Genomic DNA, 17202 nt, shown 5'->3' with positions numbered 1-17202 from the left:
AACCAATTTCTACAGGTGACAGTAGAATGAGGTCATGGAAGGCACCTCAACAGTTAACCTCAACATGGTTTTTTGGATCAGTTTAATTTAACAGGTAAGTATTATTGTATTCCAGGGCAGCTATGCATGATGTCAAACAGCATATGGTACACAATACAGAGTGGTGGAAATTCCACTTCCTAAATGTGCAGGTGACCAAATGTATATATAGACTCTTAGCCAAAAGGAATAGAAACAGTGTCTGTGGGATTTGTGCACAATATGTCCATACAACATATATTTTCTTTTTTCTTTTCCTGAGTTTGCACCCAGGATATTGAGGGAATTTTTAAACGAGACTGTTAAACTACTCTGGATAATCTTCGTGGATAAAATGGAAAAAAAAAAATGAACAAATAACGCTGAGATTTTCTTTTTCTTTCTCCTTTCTCTTTCTTTCTTTCTTTCTTTCTTTCTTTCTTTCTTTCTTTCTTTCTTTCTTTCTTTCTTTCTTTCTTCTTTCTCTCTTTTTTTTTTTTTTTTGAGATGGAGTCTCTCTCTGTTGCCCAGGCTGGAGTGCAATGGTGCTATCTCAGCTCCCTGAAACCTCCACCTCCCAGGTTTAAGCTATTCTACCACCTCAGCCTCCCGAGTAGCTGGGATTACAGGTGCCCACCACCACACTGGGCTAATTTTTGTATTTTTAGTAGAGACAGGGTTTCACCATGTTGGCCAGGCTGGTCTCCAACTCCTGAAGCGATCCACCCACCTTGACCTCCCAAACAACTGGGATCACAGGTGTGAGCCACCGCACTCGGCTGAGATTTTCAAGACTGGAGAGCTAGACTCTCTCAAACTACAGGCTGATGAATTGTAAACAATTGTGGCTGGAATTGTAGGAGTTATTATTAATAGGGTAATTTGTAAGCACCTAACAGTAAAACAGTAATTGTTAGGGATTAGTATAGGTTCACTAGGAAAAGCTTAAGGTAATTGAGTTATTTTTCTTCTGGAAAAAAATTCAAGGTATATTTATTGAAGATCTGCTGTACAACAGGTTGTGGTTCTAGGCTGGTGGTTCAGGGAGTTGTGGCGGATAGTTTTTTGGGTGGCAATAAGATATTTGATAACATTTCCTACAACCTGCAGGCTAAAAGGTGGATAGATGGTGTTGGGTCTTGCCTGCCCAAATCTTAGCCTAGCTGCCCATTCCTGGACCATTCAAGCCCAAGGCCAGTAAGAACCCCGCCTGCTGGTACATTTGTCTATTCCAAGTCTGGTGCCTTTCAAAGATGTTTTTGGCCATCTGAGTGCTGCATGAGAACCTGGCTGCAGATTCTTATCGTCTATGTTACAGAGTCATCCAAGCCCAAAACCTGGAGATGAGGATGAGGGTAGGGTTGACTCGTGCCTGACGCAGAGTTTAAAACCCAAAGAAGTCAAATAAATAACATGCTCAAGTTTACTCCTCAGGAAGTGGAACAGCCATGGACCTGATGCCATCCCCACATTGGCAAACACCCCAACTCCAGCGTAGAAGATGTGAGAATCTCAAATCATTTGTTCACCTGCATCCCATCAGACTCCCTGTTCTTCTCACTTCCAAATCATTAGTGTTACTTTTTTAAAGAAAAATTTACATTTGATCTCCAGAGGTGGTATTTCTTCACAGCCTAGTGCTACGATGTCTCAATTTTATTGGCTTTACCATTTATTTTCCTTGACCTTGCTTTCTGGATTTGGTATCAGAATTGGCAGACATTGGGTGAATTATTTTTCACAATATCTCCAGTGGTTGAATGGTTCAGAGCCTCTGACTGATGCTGAGCTCTCCTTGACACAGGATTGAGCAGGTTGGAGGAGACCCAACCCACCAGCCCAGGTCCTTAAATTAAGGCAGTGTGGTGTGATGATTAGGGTGAGACTGTGGTTTATATCCCAGCCCTGTCACCACCTAGCAGAGTGATCTTGTGCAAGCTACTTTACCTCTCTGAGCCTCTGTCTCCTTGCTGGTAGAGCAGACAACTAGTAGTAGACAGGGCTATGATGAGGCTCAATTTAGCCTGTTTATGCTAAGGTTTTATCCAAGGGCCCAGAATACAGTTAATGAGAAACAGAAGAAGGTACAGTTTAAATCCCAGCCCAGCATTTACTAACTATGTGCAGTTTATAAAATGGAGGTAATAGTAGTATCTATCTCTCAAATAAATCAGGAGGGTTAAATAATAATTGTAAAGTGCATCCTTAGAACACTGCCTGGCATCTAGCGTGTGTCTGTTAAATAAATGAATAAATGCTCAGGGGCTGGCCCAGATATGAGGCCGGGCACGGTGGCTCACGGCTGTAATCCCAGCACTCTGGGAGGCCAAGGTGGGCAGATTATTTGAGGCCAGGAGTTCGAGACCAGCCTGGTCAACATGGAGAAACCCTGTCTCTACTAAAAATACAAAAAATTAGCTTGACATGGTGACCCACATCTGTAGTCCCAGCTACTTGGGTGGCTGAGGCAGGAGAATCACTTGATCTCGGGAGGCAGAGGTTGCAGTGAGCCAAGATCACATCATTGCACTCCAGCCTGGGCAACAGAGCGAGACTCTGCCTCAAAAACAAACAAACAAATGAATGCACAATCTACCACAATAATCATTGCTAGGCACATATAAGGTGTTTGTTAAGTATTAGCTATTAATTATTTTTTTCTAGGTGGGGCACGGTGGTTTAAACCTGTAATCACAGAACTTTGGGAGGCCACGGTGGGAGAATTGCTTGAGCCCATGAGTTGAAGACCATCCTGGCCTGCATAGCAAGACCCCATCTCTACAAAAAATTTTAAAAATAGCCGGGCATGGTGGCATGTGCCTGTAGTCGCAGCTACTCATGGGACTGTGGTGGGAGGACCCCTTGAGCCCAGGAGGTCGAGGCCACAGTGAGCTCTGATTGCACCTCTGAACTTCAGCCTGGGCAATAGAGCAAGACCCTGTCTCAAAACAATTTTAGAAAGTAAAAATTAAGAAATTAAAAATAGGCCGGGTGCGGTGGCTCAAACCTGTAATCCCAGCACTTTGAGAGGCCGAGGCGGGCGGATCACAAGGTCAGGAGATTGAGACCGTCCTGGCTAACACGGTGAAACCCCGTCTTTACTAAAAATATAAAAAATTAGCCAGGTGTGGTGGCGGGCTCCTGTAGTCCCAGCTACTCGGGAGGCTGAGGCAGGAGAATGGTGTGAACCCAGGAGGCAGAGGTTGTACTGAGCCGAGATCGTGCCACCGCACTCCAGCCTGGGCGATAGAGCGAGACTCCATCTCAAAAAAAAAAAAAAGAAATTAAAAATAATTATTTCCCTAGTTCCTTGGCACCTGTTTCTGGGGTTCTCACGGCCCATCCTCTCTCTCTCCAGCTTCCTTGGAAACAGCTCCCAGGATCCATAACACAATTTCACCTGCTGACTGATCCCAGGAAGAAGGGCAGACTTGCCCTGGAAGTGAGCCACCTCATGCAAATCCAGGAGGCAGGCCACAGGTGGGGTTCCTGCCTTGCAGAGAGCTCTCTTAGGCTGGAGGGCTTCTAGTAGTAGACATTGTCATTCATCTGCACCATTTTGGAAAAAGCTTCAGCAGACCCACAAAACGCTAGTCAAATCCTGAATTCTCCTTCTCCTCCTTCATCTCTGCTTTCCCAGAGTCTCACTGGCTCCTCTGTTCTTTGTCCATCAATGTTAGTGCTACTTAGGGTATCGTTTTCCCTCTTTTTCTTCCTTGTGTTTTTCTGGCATTTCTTGTGTACAGTCATACCTTTGATTACCATCTATGTTTGGATGACCCTAAGTGTCACCCTCAGTTTCACTTCTAAGCTCTCTCTTTGTGATTTGTAACATTTTGGAGTATGAGATTCTTTCATAGAAGTGCCCATTCATGTATCTTTCATGAAGTCTCATGAGCATACTGAACCTCATCCATGGAGCTAAATGACACAGTATTCATACCTAAACTCCCAACACCAGCTGCCTGTGGTGGGTCACCCACCGAGTAACCGTGTCTTACAGAGTCTACTGTCAAACTTATCTATAGTGTTCCTTTCTTTTTATAGTCAGTAGAAACACTGGCTCCCAAGGATTTCTTCTTTTGTCAGCCCTAGCAGTTACTGTTCCCTGTGCACCTGGACAAGGGCTACATTTTCCTGGACACCATGAGAGGGGGAAAATCAGACCTATGTGAGAATTCTCTGGGAAAGAAAGAATATCTGATTACATGAACGGTCTGTGATAAAGGCAGATGGTGCAAGAAAAAAGAAAAGCAATTCAAAACTCTTGGGAAAACAAATAATCCTTCTAGAAATAGAGTGTTATTATAGATTCCTACATGTCTCTACAGTGAGATATAGCAGGGTTTGGCAAACTTTACTTTTTCTGGAAAAGGCAAGATAGTAAATATTTCAGGCTTTGCAGGCCAAGCAGCAAAATTGAGGATATTATATAGAAATATAAATGACAAGAAAGAAAACAAGTTTCTATAAATTTTTTATTGACAACATTTAGGATTATGGATCCTGGAATTTGAATTTTATATCTTTTTTATTTGTCATGAAATATTATTGGATATTACTTAATTTTTCAACCATTTTAAAATGTACAAAATATTTTTAGCTATGGGCTGTCCAGAAGCAGGCAATGGGCTGAATTTGGCCTAGTTGTAGTTTGTCAAACCCTGAGAGATAGCTACACATCATAACATATATATACACCACTGAGTGAGCTAGCTTGCTTTCTTCTTTCTTTCTTTCCTTTCTTTCTTTCTCTTTCTCTCTCTCTCTCCTTCCTTCCTTCTTTCTTCTTTCTTTCTCTTTCTTTCTCTCTCTCTCCTTCCTTCCTTCTTTCTTCTTTCTTTTTTCTTTTTCTTTCCTTTTTCTTTCTTTCCTTCTTTCTTTTCCTTCCTTCCTTCTCTTTTTCCTTCCTTCCTTCCTCCCTTCCTTTCTTCCTTCTCTCTCTTCTTTTGTTTTTCTTTCTTTCTTTCACACAGTCTCACTCTGTCACCCAGGCTGGAGTGCAGTGGCATGATCTCAACTCATTGCAACTACAATCTCCTGGGCTCTAATCATCCTCCCACTTCAGCCTCCTGAGTAGCTGGGACTATAAGAGCATGCCAGCACACCTGGCTAACTTTTTTGTATTTTTTGTAGAGATGGAGGTCTCACTATGTTGCCCATGCTGGTCTCAAACTTTGGGGCTCAAGTGATCCACCTTCCTTGGCCTCTCAAAGTGCTGGGATTACAGATGTGATCCACCATGGCCTGCAGAGTTTTCAACTGTTAAAATTTCTGAGAGGAAGCATGGTGACATTATTTATGTTTATTGATGTGTCTCAATTTAGTGGGATATAAACATGCACCAGTTTTAGTTTGGCTTTCAACTGTGTTATATCAAATCCTTCATTTTCTTACTGACAGTTTAGGCAGATTTCATAACTTCCCAGTCACTTTTGGTTGTTAAAACTTCCAGTTTTGTCTAACATTTCAAATTGCATGTTGAATTCAAATCACTATCCCTGCTCCTTCCTCGTTTAGATTCTAGCACCTTCTGTATGTATGTTCCTGCAGGGAGCAGGAAGAAAGAAAAGGCCAACATGCCACTTCACTTAGCTGGGCGAGGCTGTAAACCTTTCTTGTTTGCTGTCACTGCTTCTCTGGCTAACATCAATTGCCAGGCGCTCTGTGTAGCAGGGATCTGCGTGCTGACTGTCTTGTGGAGTTACATGCATTGGTTATTGGAGGGTCCTATGGTACCTTCCTACTGCAACTTCCTTTCCTGGTGTGGAATCTCTGACTCTGATCTAGTCTTTTCCATCCTGCCTGGCTCCTTCCACTGAAAACATACAGCCCATGTTGCTGAGACTGTAGTTGACCCATACAGTACCCTGCGAACATTTATTATACACCCTCCTCCTTTTGGATAGAGTCATTTCTGAACCAAGGTGCATGGTTTGGTGAGCGGAGCGTGGGCTAACTCTCAGCCCCTACTCGACCCCTTGGCCAGGCAGCCTCGTATAGGGCAACATCTTCACAAGCATCATGCAGCCGGGTTAGAGTTTTCTTGGTTAATGGGCTGCTCTCTCAGGTGAGATATGAACACAAGGGTGGCAGCTCAGCTGCCCACTCCCAGATCCAATCCACACACAGAACTTCACCATTCCAAACAGGCTACCCCACTCCCATGCCTCCTCTTAGCTCTGTTGTTCCCTCCAAGTCCCTTGCTGAGGTGGGCACATGAGCAGCCATGCTGCTTAAGCAAGTGTCCAATCCAGCACTCAATCATTATGAATGATTCTTCTTGGAGCCACAGGTACCTCACTGAGGAACTAAAAGTATTGGGAGGAAGGAGAGAACTTGTATAAGAAAGCTAACTTATTGTTTGTCTTAGCAAATGGATCTTGTGTAGAAATGCATAAATCAAGAACTAATGGTCAACATGTTATTTAGAGGTAAGCAGAAATGAAGGAAACACAAGAATTAAAACAGAAACAGTTGATGGCACTTGCTATGTTTATTTCCCCATTTCACAGGTAAGTAAATTAGCACTCAGAGGGTAGGTAACTTTCAAGGTCTCATAGTCAGTAAATAATAGGATCCACATAAGCCCCCAGGTCCACCTGCTCCCAAAGCCCCTGCTATATCCCATATTCTCTGTGGTCTTTCGTTAACTTATTAAAGGCCTATTTGCTCCTACATTGAAAAAGTGTGCTGTGGCAGGGTTATGAGATGGGAGAAAATTGAAACAACCTTGGGGTTTTCTACACTTCTGTTTAACCTCAGAAACATTGTTTTCATTGGATGATGCTTCCATATGTCAAAGAAATGTTAAATTATTAAAAACATAATTCTCCTAAAATACATAGCTCATGTCAAGTTTTGTTCAATTCAGCAGTGAGGAACCAGCAGAATGACAAAACTAGTTCAAAGGAGGATGTTCTATTTTTTTTCAGTGAAAAGGTTTTGAAATAAGATTACTAAATTAATATAAAACTGAATAAGATTCAGGAGAGGAGAGAATAAATCCACAACATTTGGGGTTATCTCCTCTAATGAATGAAAATCACATGCACATCTACTGAACAAAAAAATTATGTGCATTTTCTCAGTTTTCTACAAGTAAATATCTAACTTTGTAGCAACCAGGCCTCAATCTGTACTAAAAGCTGAGTCAATCAAAGTTACATTTCCCCTGAGGGTCAGATGATCCCTTGGGTAAGCTTGTTTCACTGTGCTCTATGTGAACATTTAAAGAACACAGTCATGTTTTTGCCTAATTTCTTGTTTTATTTTTTTCTTGACACACACTAGTTATCCATACAAATAACCCACACTGGTCACCCAACCTTGGAATGAAGGTCACTTGCCTTTATTCTAATCCAGAAGATAAAATTTCAGAGATTGAAACAACTGAAAGTATTTTCAAGGCATCTACTTCCTAAGGTAGGTGGAATCCCACAGTCAGGGAGAAGATTGGGTTTGAGGAAGAAAGAAGAGGAGTAAGTTTCTTTCCACCGATGATGATACGACTGGGAATGAGATTTAAAATATGTAACAACCAATGGGACACAAGACCAGACAATCAGAATGAATGGTTTTGTAGGGCCAGAGCAAGGTCACGATGACATCTGTGGGGCCAGGTCTTCACCCTTTACCTAATGGATCTGAGCAGCCCCAGTAAGGGCTAGGGTGGGTGCAGTGGTGGTGGGGAGTTGGTGAAAGACTTGGGCCAGTTGTTGTTTATCAAGACATAGGAAAGTATTTTAACATTTTAACAACCAGTATGGCGCTATGGACACATTCTGTCTGACTATTAGTCATGTTCATACTCTGACCTCTACCACCTGCCCAATCCTGACTCAACCCTCAAACGCAGTCAGGGTCACTCCCTCCCATCCTGCCTTAAGACTCCAGCCCATTTCTCTCTTCCATCTACCTCTCAGGCTTTAGTGGCAAGGAGGAAGAATACAGAAAAAGGAACTGGGAGAAGGTCAGGAGTAGGGAAGAGAGTAAGAGAACTCCAGCACATTCTGAACCCATGTCTAAGGGAGGGTGCAGCATTAAATCTAGGACTGCAGGTGCAGAAGTGATGACTGGGTACTGTTTCTAAGTTTTAGGGGTAGAGCAGTGCCCCAAAGACAATAATCCCTGTCCTTACAGATTCCACATTCTACTTGGGCGGAGACAGGAGATATGAAAAGTATGAGTTAACATGTACAAAAGCACCTAGCACAGAGCTTGGCACATACAGAATAGTTAATAAATGTTATGTCTTTTCCTCACCTCCATCCTCAACCACATCTTTGCAGCTTCCCTGAAGGTTTTCAGACAACATAAATAAAGCTGAAACCCCATCTGGCTGAAAAAGTCAACCATCTGGAGTTTTGGAAATATGGGAGAACTTCTAATGACTGGCTAATTTTTTTCTCCAGTTTTTCAGCGAGATGTTTGATGTCATCCTGGCCCATCTGTAGCAGAAATATCAGTTATTGAACCTCTTCTCCATAACTTTAAGTTCCTGGTTTTAAAATCCTAAATAAGTGGGCTTTCTTTTCTAAGTATTTTTTAATGAATTGAAAAAGTGATTATTGACTAATAAAGAGTAATTCAGGAATCAAATATAAAAACATCAGAAATTCATATTAAAAGTGCTATTTAGGTAATTTACAAGGCTGAAAACTGGCAGCCCATGTACCAAATTCAGCTACAAGGTAAATCTGGTTTGGCTAATATCATATTCTTAAAAAGTTGAAAGAGTTGCCTGCATTTTAAAAATCAAGATATTTTACATCTGGCTTTTCTTTACTTGGAATATTGGGCCACACTTCGTGTCTATTTCTCCAAGGTAAAAATCAAATCAAGCCAAGTAGTAGTCATCCTTCAGATGAGGCTTGTGTTTTCCAGTTTGCCACAGTCCTCACCACTCCCTATTGCCCCACACTGAGACCGAGTTTCAGTTACAATACATCTTCTCAAATCTACTGTTACCCGCCTCCAAACCTGCTGAGAATTGAGCTAAGAGGATTGGGAAATGCTTGTTTCATACTTTACATTAGCTGCCTCATCTACACAAACATTTGGATTTGTTACTCTCTAATCTTATCTAAATTTCTCATTTTAGATTTGGGTAAACTAAGGTCCAAAGAGGGAAAATAACATTCACAATTCACATAACTGTTAGTGATGGAAATGGGATGAACACTTAGGGTTCCTCACTACTAGACTGGTGGTCTTTCTGCTATCTAAATACATTGCTTTGATTGTCTCCAGGACTTCATGAGGTTTTCTTAATGAGAGAGTCACATATTGAACACGTTCTCATTCAAATTCACAGGCCACTATTGAAAACACGCAGCAGGTTAGGGCTCTACTTTGTGAATGCCTCCCGTGCTTTCCAGATAATGAGTCGGGCGTTCATGTTGGCTTCCCAGTGTGGGTGTCTCTACACAGGTCAATTGTCTCTCCATGCAAAGCGTGTCCTTTGCTGCCTCTGAGTTTGTGTGTGTCTGGTGTCTCCTGCATCCCTGCTGATGCTGCACAGGCACAGTGAGTGCTCTGAGATCTGAAACTTCTGAATGGAAAAACCCATGTGCCTGGGCATTTTCACAAACTAATGTTTGTACCAGTAGCAGGCTACCCACCAAAGCATGAATTAATGTTTTCTAGCAAATACTCAGAGAGGCAGCACGACTAAGGTTAAGTATTGCCTGCTGAGTTTAGGTGTGTGACCTTGGGCAAATTATGTAAATTCCCCAGGGCTCAGTTTCCTCATCTGTAAAATGAGGGTAATAATAGTACCTACACAACTGAGCTGCTTTGAAGATGAAAGAGTTAATTTTTCAAAATTCTTAGAACAGCCTGAGCACATAGTAAGTGCTAAATGTAAGGGATATTCTGGTAGGTTAGCTTATTTTTTCCTAGGTATTTTTTAAGGGTTGAAAAAGTGATGATTGACTATTAAAGAGTAATTCAGGAGTCAAATATAAAAATATCAGAAATTTGGATTAAAAATGCCATTTAGGTAATTTACAAGGCTCAAAACTGGCAGCCCATGGGCCAAATTCAGCTACAAGGTAAACTTGGTTTGGCTGATCATGTCACTCAAGGAGGAGAAGGATATAACTTACCTACAGAAATGAAAACTGGAAACATCCTTCTCCTCCTTGAGTGATGGGATCATCCTTAAAACACATAGTCATCCTCAGGCCCAGTGCAAATACCAATACATGTTGGCTTTAACATCATAATTGCTTGGAGCACCTTTAGAAAACTCAGATTTTCCTGGTCTACCTCAGACCTATGGAAGCAGGGAATCTAGTTGTGGAGCCCCTGATAATCTAATTTTTTAAAAGTTCCTCATGAGAATCTGATGACCAGCAAAGTTGGGAAACGATGTAGTTTGCTTATTCTTGAATATTTTTGGTGTTGGAAGACCCATTACCTGCCAAAGCTTCCCATTCCACATTGGATAGTTATTTATATTGAGGTAAAACCTATTTTCCTCTAGCTCCTACTTCTACCTCCTTGAGGCCACACAGAACATCTCAAATCTCTCTTTCATATGACAGCCCTTCAGATATTTGCAGACAGCTGTCATGTTCTCCTTGGCATTCTCTTCTTTTGGATAAAATAATCACATTGTCTCGTGGCTCTTTAAAAAAGCACAGAAGAACGAACATTTCTAATTTGACCTCTAAGAAAATGGAGCTACGAAAACCCCCAGTTTTCATTTGACACTTAAAGGACCAGAAAATGAGGATTTTGAGGCTCAGGTGTAGGTAAGAAATACTGAATGGGAAAGGACTGTTCATCTTCATTCTAGCAAAGGATGGAAATGCCTGGGATGGATGCTACCAACTGCATGTGACTTCCCATGCAGAAATCAGAGGCTTCTGCAAATTCCCCAAACACTTGATGTGTTTAGTACACATCTTGGCTTCAAATTTCAGCCAGGACCCACCTAGGTGTTAATTACATGGGTGCAGCCATAGCTAATATTTTATTGTGATTCATTGTGATTTGTGCATCTTACTGTATTTAATACTTCAAAAAAGTGAACAACAACAAAAAAAGCCAGGCCAAGTTGTATGGGGACTGCAACACATTTTCTCAATAGAATTCACCTGCCCAAGGTTATGTCTTCAATTCATCCAATTCCTTCTTGATTCAATTTCTCACTTCTCCCACTAAGCCTACAGAATGCCTGGGTGGGGTTTCAATTCCTTGTACAAACTGTGGGTGTAGGACATGATGTTGGAAAAAGGAGAAATCATCAGTTGAGAAATTCTTAGCAAGTGTTCAGAAATTTTAGGTCCTACCTCTGCTCTTATAGATATATATTTTTTTCATAGATCATAATGAGGAACGTCAAACTTCATTTTTAATTGTGCATTCTCAGGTTTGATTCCCAGAGGCAGAAGAATTGGAAATGGCTAAAGCACTGTATACATATGTGCCATTTTTGGCTTGGAGGAACCTTAGAACTTCTATGCCATCTCTAGAACCATGTAGATATCGCAACATCCACCAAATCAGTTTTAGAAAAGATAATTCAATTCCTTATAGCCAATATAAGAAAGGGAAATATGGAATTTCCCTGAGGTAAATGACTTCACCATACCCAATCACAAATGCTCACAAATATCCAACTTTTGTCATTGTTTAGGAAATAATTATTCTAGAATTTCTGTCAGTATATTGAATACAGTATAAGCTTTAGATAATGTTAATTCAAGACCACCTAATCCAAACGTATCATTTCCCAGATGAATAAACTGAGAGTTGGAGAGGGTAAATGTCTTAACCAAGGCCACAGCGATACTTTGCAGCATTACCCAGGTCTTCTGACTTCACATGATCCTTGCTGCATTAAAGGTAGCCCTTTCCTACCTGGGTTTCCCACCAGTTGCAAATTTGTGTTAGAAACAGAATCAATTGTAGTAGCGCTACGGTCAGGAGAGCAGTTGTTCAAAGTGTCAGGACATGGGAAAAAGGCCAGAGAATGATGCAATATTACACTGGCAAGTGATGTCATAGCATGATTTCCCAAGCGATTTACATAAATGCAAGTTCTCAAGAAGCCCTGACAAATGCCAGCCAGTGAAAATGCAGTGTGAAGAACCAATGGCAAGCAGGGGAGGGGACCATACAGGAAACGCAGATTTCCTTGCCCACCACTGTGACAAGCTTCACAGATTTCTCGGAAGCCTAAGAAAACCCCTACTGCCCCTCTAATCCAGTGACTTCCGTCAGGCACATAGGCTCCAAAGAGCTTTGATTTTCTTCCTTATCTTTCTATTTACTCCCAGTGATATCCAAGCATTGCCTACTGGTGCTGAGAGTGACTTCTGGTGTGGTGAAAGCAAGTTTAATAGTGTGATAGGCTACAAAAGGGCTTTATATTTTTAAATTGCTCTTTCTTCTTCATTATAATTTATAACTACTCCCTAATTTTTAGAACTAGAAATGACAAACTGCAATTCTTGGAGAATCAGTCTTTTGTAAATGTCATGGAAATACCTTTTTAGGGGTTTGGGAATGATTTAGGAATGAAGACAGGTGGATACAAAATACCAAGACTTCAGTTTTGTTGTGATCCAAACTAATAAAACATGTATCAATAAGGATTTTTTCTTAAAATGTGTGCATAGGGTGTGGGTGGGAGTAGGGGTTTACATGTTACCCTGTTACTGATTGGCAGTGGAAGTTGATGACAATATCTAGTTAGAGCAAACTCAGGAGAAACTGATAAGTCTATGTTGAGAAATAATGAAATAGCTCAGAATGTGCCAGACCAGGTCAGGATCTCTCTCTCTCTCTCTCTCTCTCTCTCTCTCTCCTCACTTCCTTCCTCTTGTCCCTTCTCCTCCCTTCCCTCCCGCTCCCTTCGAAATCCAATTTAAGCAGGGTTAAAGACCCCATCTCAAGCCAGAGATCCAAGCAGTTGACAATATGCCTAGGGATTTTGGATTTGAAGACTTTTCTAAACTGCAGAAGCTGCCTAGAGTGTGACAAAAATCTCATCTCATGAAGCTTATACTAAAAACAATCAACAAGACCCAACCCCTTTAACCCACATGGCGTCAGTCTTGCTGTTAACAGAGTCTGGTCACCTGCACATTCTCAGCAATAATTTGAACTTCTCTTCTTTCCTTATCACCATTTCCATCTCCTCCAAACACCCACCAGAATATCAGAACTGGATTATTCAGAGCTATTGAGAGGAAATTGTAAATACCTTCTAGGCAGCAGGTCCTCCACAGCCCCGAATGGGTCATTACTTCTTCATTCTTCCTGCTGGTTTCATTATCACTTGTAGATTTAGTCCTGCACACACCTCTGGAATATAACCAGTAGTCCGTGCCCACTGCAATGGTCATTAAACTAAAAGCGGCAAAGGCTCCTACAGTGGTGATCAACATCTGGATACCTCTGTCACACATCCTCATAATTCTTCATGGTACTCTGGACGGCTGGGGGTTGGAGGGGGAGAGTCAGTGCCGGAGGGGAAAATCACTCTGCAGCCGGGTAACCTAGTACAGGCTCTTCCAAAAATTCAGGTCTCCTTTTGTCAGCATCCACAGGGACTTTGGGAAAGCTGGGATTTCCTTTCTGGAGCTCTCTCCAGTTCCCTGGGTCGCCTATGGCCCTGGGAAGGGTGCAGGCTCCGGGGGGTTGGTCCGCATCACTGCTGCCTTCTGAGGGTCCCTGGGTTCCTTTCATTCCTCAGGAGCGTGGTAAAGACGAGGGTCCGTGCAGGGCATGGCTCCGGAGCCTGGAGCTGCCAGCTCGGTTTGAGATGCGCCTGGCTTCTCACAGCCCCGGGAGACTCAAGGCAAAGAAACCCAGAGAGGTCTCTGTGTGAGTGTGTGTGTGTGTGCGTGCGTGCGTGTGTGTGCGAGCGCGTGTGCTGGGGGTGAGGGCGGATGGCAAAAAATAGCACTGCTGGGAGGCGAGCCGCTGAGAAGAGTGTTCACTGCTTCCACAGCCTCGCAGGAAAGCTCTCCGCCTGCTCCCGACACCCCCGCTCAAACTGGAGAAAAGACAGAGTCCTGGGGCGGGGGCCGGCTGGTTTCCCTGGGGGCGCCAAGGTCCGTGGTGCTGAAGGGACAGCTCCCCGCCTGTTGCCCCGCCTCCGCCGTCTTAACGCCTAGGCTTTAAGGTCCGTGGTGCCGAAGGGACAGCTCCCTCATGCAGCTGCACACCGCCGCCCGGGCTAGAAACCCGGGGTGCTAAAGGGTCTTTCTTCCCTCACCCCGCCCTTCCCCCGTTCCTTCCCGGGTCAGCCAGCCGGCTCGGCTCTGCCCAGTCAAGCCCACTCTCCGCGCAAAGTTTCTGGAGCCGAGGACAGTCAGCGCCCTGGCTCCTGGGCGCTGCAGCACGACCCGGTTCCTCCGCTCTAGGAAGGGTTAAGGAAAGGGGAAGGGGAGCGAAGCCCGTAGCGCACTCTGGCGCTCCCTCAGCACCCACCCAACGCGGCATTCTTCAATCCTCCCTTTCACCCCATGAGCCAGGCAAGTTTGCCTTTTGCTGCGGGCACCACTGGAGCCCATTGGGGAAAAAGAACACCCGAAAGACCGAGTCTTCTTAAAGGCACCGGCAGCTCTGGAGACGGCTCTATGGCTCGCTTAGGCGGGCAAAAAGTGTTGTCACAATCACATCTGTGTAGAGTCTGTCTCAATTTGGTTCCCCAGCAAACAAACCAATATGTCTACCCTCCTTTCTCTGGAGCTCTGGTTTACACCGGAGACAACCTGCTCAGATCAGACCCGGAACTGTTCATATATACATGATCATGTATTCCTAAAAGATGGAAGAAGCTAAATATATATAGACTCTGTCATACACATATTAGGGACCTTGGGCAAAAGACTATAAGATTTTGGCCTTTGAATATGCCTTTTATACATTTTAACATATCTACATCGAAGGGGGTGATGGATTCATGGTGGGAGAGTCACTGAAAATGTCAGATTTTGTTCAAAGGTCTCTGAGATATTCATTTGTTAACATTGTTATCTAAGTGAGACCATGAAGCAGGTGAAGTTAGGTCTGCTTTGCTTGTTAGTCCAAAGTGCAAATGGCATTGCACACCTGAAAGCTCTCTTCCTTGGAAATAGCCAGTATTGCAAAGGACCAGCATTTAACCAGCTTTTTATTACTATGTATTCTGGCATATGCATGGGCACACACCGAGTTGACTAGAAACAGCCCACAGAAATGCCCTTATTATTTTTTTTCTTATGGCATCCTGGGACTGATATCCAGAGGTCAGATAGTTGGAAATGAGGCTGCTTGGGTTGTTTCCACAGTTCCTGAGATGTGTCCGCAACCAACTGTCATGTTTGAATGTTATTTAGCTGGACAGAAATATAACGGGAGGTAATCGCAGACACACATACTCCCCTGGTGCCATCTCTGGCTGCCTGGGAACTTCTATTCAGGTGACTGGGTAGCAGGAATATATTGAAGGGTTCGCAAATGCAGCTCACAACTTCTTGGTGACTTTGCTACTTTCATTTTGGTGTTAAGACTGAAGACTTTATTCTGGTGTTAGATAAATACTCATGTGCAGGAGGAAGTTTGAATGTATAGCTGTGGAGTGATTGTGTTTGAATGCTCACCTGTGCTATGTTCAGTTTAGTTATAAATTCTGAATGCCTGTGAATCCGTCATAGAAGTAAAGCAAGTATGTAAATGTATGTTTGTACCTGCAGACAGTGTTATGGACCATGTGAACATATTTGCTGCAAATGCCTAGCATTTTTGCTATGCATATGCATACATATTTGCACATGTATGTGTATGCATGCACGTGTGTAGGTATAGTATAGATTTGAATATGTAGGTGTGTATACCTATGAGCATTTAGTTGCATATGCATGTGTCGTGGTTCAAAAACACTGATTTATGGACAGGAGGTAGAAATACTGAAATCTTGCCACATAATCCACAATGGAATGGATAAACTTGGGGCCAGCACCACAGCCATACTCCAGAAGAATGACAGAAGATAGTCGGGAGAGGATACACGAGGGCCCCTACAAGTTTCTTAGTGTCATTTTCTTTCCTGAAATGAAAATTTGCATCTTAATAAAAATATCCTGCCTTGATTGTTATTACCTTTCTTTTTTAAGGGAAAGCCATATGTAACATGGAGGTGAGGTTGGTATTTCTTGGGAGGGATTAATTCAGTTAGCAAAAATTTCCCTCCCCACTCTCAGAAAGTTAAATAAGATGAAATAATTACTAATGATCAAAGCAGTCATTTCAGGATCTGTTTGATTCTTCTCTTGCTTGGATAGAAGTGAGAAAGGTCTTCTTTCAAAGAAGGACCATGTTGATGAAAGGTGAGTGAGCTTCGGGCTAAGGGACAGTATGCCCCAATCTCTCCATTTACCAGACCCACAGTGGAACAGCAGCATCTTCATCTCCACCCACTTAGCTCTACAACAGAAGCGCAGACAAGCAGAGTATGGTGCCCAGGGGCCTAGCAGAAGGATAGTTGGGGGAAAAGGATCAGGAGCTCAGGTAGATGAAGGTAACAATTATGGGTCAGGATGCACCCAGTTTTGCTGAATAAGAGAAAGGGATACATGTGATAAAACTGGAGCTTTGTCCTCAGCCTCTGACTTGGTGAGGCAGGCTCATTCTTTGGAATTGCTGTCCAGGGCCAACCTGATCACTGTGGGAAGTCCCGAGCCTGCATGTGGAGCAAGTCAGAACAACTGAACGGAGTGGGAGTGTGGAGGCAGGGAGGCCGCAGTTAGTTCCCTATCATGCCTCCCAACTTACTAGGGGGTGACCTCATCCTTTCATTCAATTGAATGTGTAGGTGTGTGGACCTGGGCGCGTAGAATCTGCTTGTAAGGCTAGAGATCGTTCCTCATTTTCACCACTAGAGGGCTCTTTCAACAGATCAATGAGGGACCCAAGAGATTCAGCGCTCTCTCCAGGGCGGGCTGGAGCTAGACTCCTGTTTACTAATAGCCCTTTCTGATCCCACTTATCTGGCAGAAGACTAGGAGACATTCAGACATCTTGCAACTGATGTCTGATTCTCTTATTAAGACTTTTGTTTTCTTCTATTGGGCTGTCAGCTAGTGAAGTAGTTGGCACGGTGTATCTATTTATGCTTTTTCCTGTCCATCTTCTCATACATCTGGAGGGGTCAGTGATCCCTGTAAATGGTTGTGTCATTTA

General features: G+C 43.1%; 1 protein-coding gene across 1 annotated transcript in view; it reads right to left on the bottom strand.

The window, feature by feature from the left end:
• CACNG3 (calcium voltage-gated channel auxiliary subunit gamma 3) overlaps positions 1-14627 on the bottom strand; it is a 107036-nt gene extending 92409 nt beyond the window's left edge. Inside the window, exon 1 of the mRNA XM_016929639.4 lies at positions 13238-14627. Within this exon, the coding sequence (XP_016785128.1) occupies positions 13238-13448 (211 nt within the window). The 5' untranslated portion in view covers positions 13449-14627. The remainder of the gene's footprint in view (positions 1-13237) is intronic.
• Positions 14628-17202: the final 2575 nt, after the last annotated feature.

Source organism: Pan troglodytes, chromosome 18, assembly GCF_028858775.2.
Source record: "Pan troglodytes isolate AG18354 chromosome 18, NHGRI_mPanTro3-v2.0_pri, whole genome shotgun sequence".
Taxonomy (NCBI): Eukaryota; Metazoa; Chordata; class Mammalia; order Primates; family Hominidae; genus Pan; species Pan troglodytes.
The sequence above is the reverse complement of the archived record's forward strand: the minus strand, read 5'-3'. Positions and strand labels throughout refer to the sequence as shown.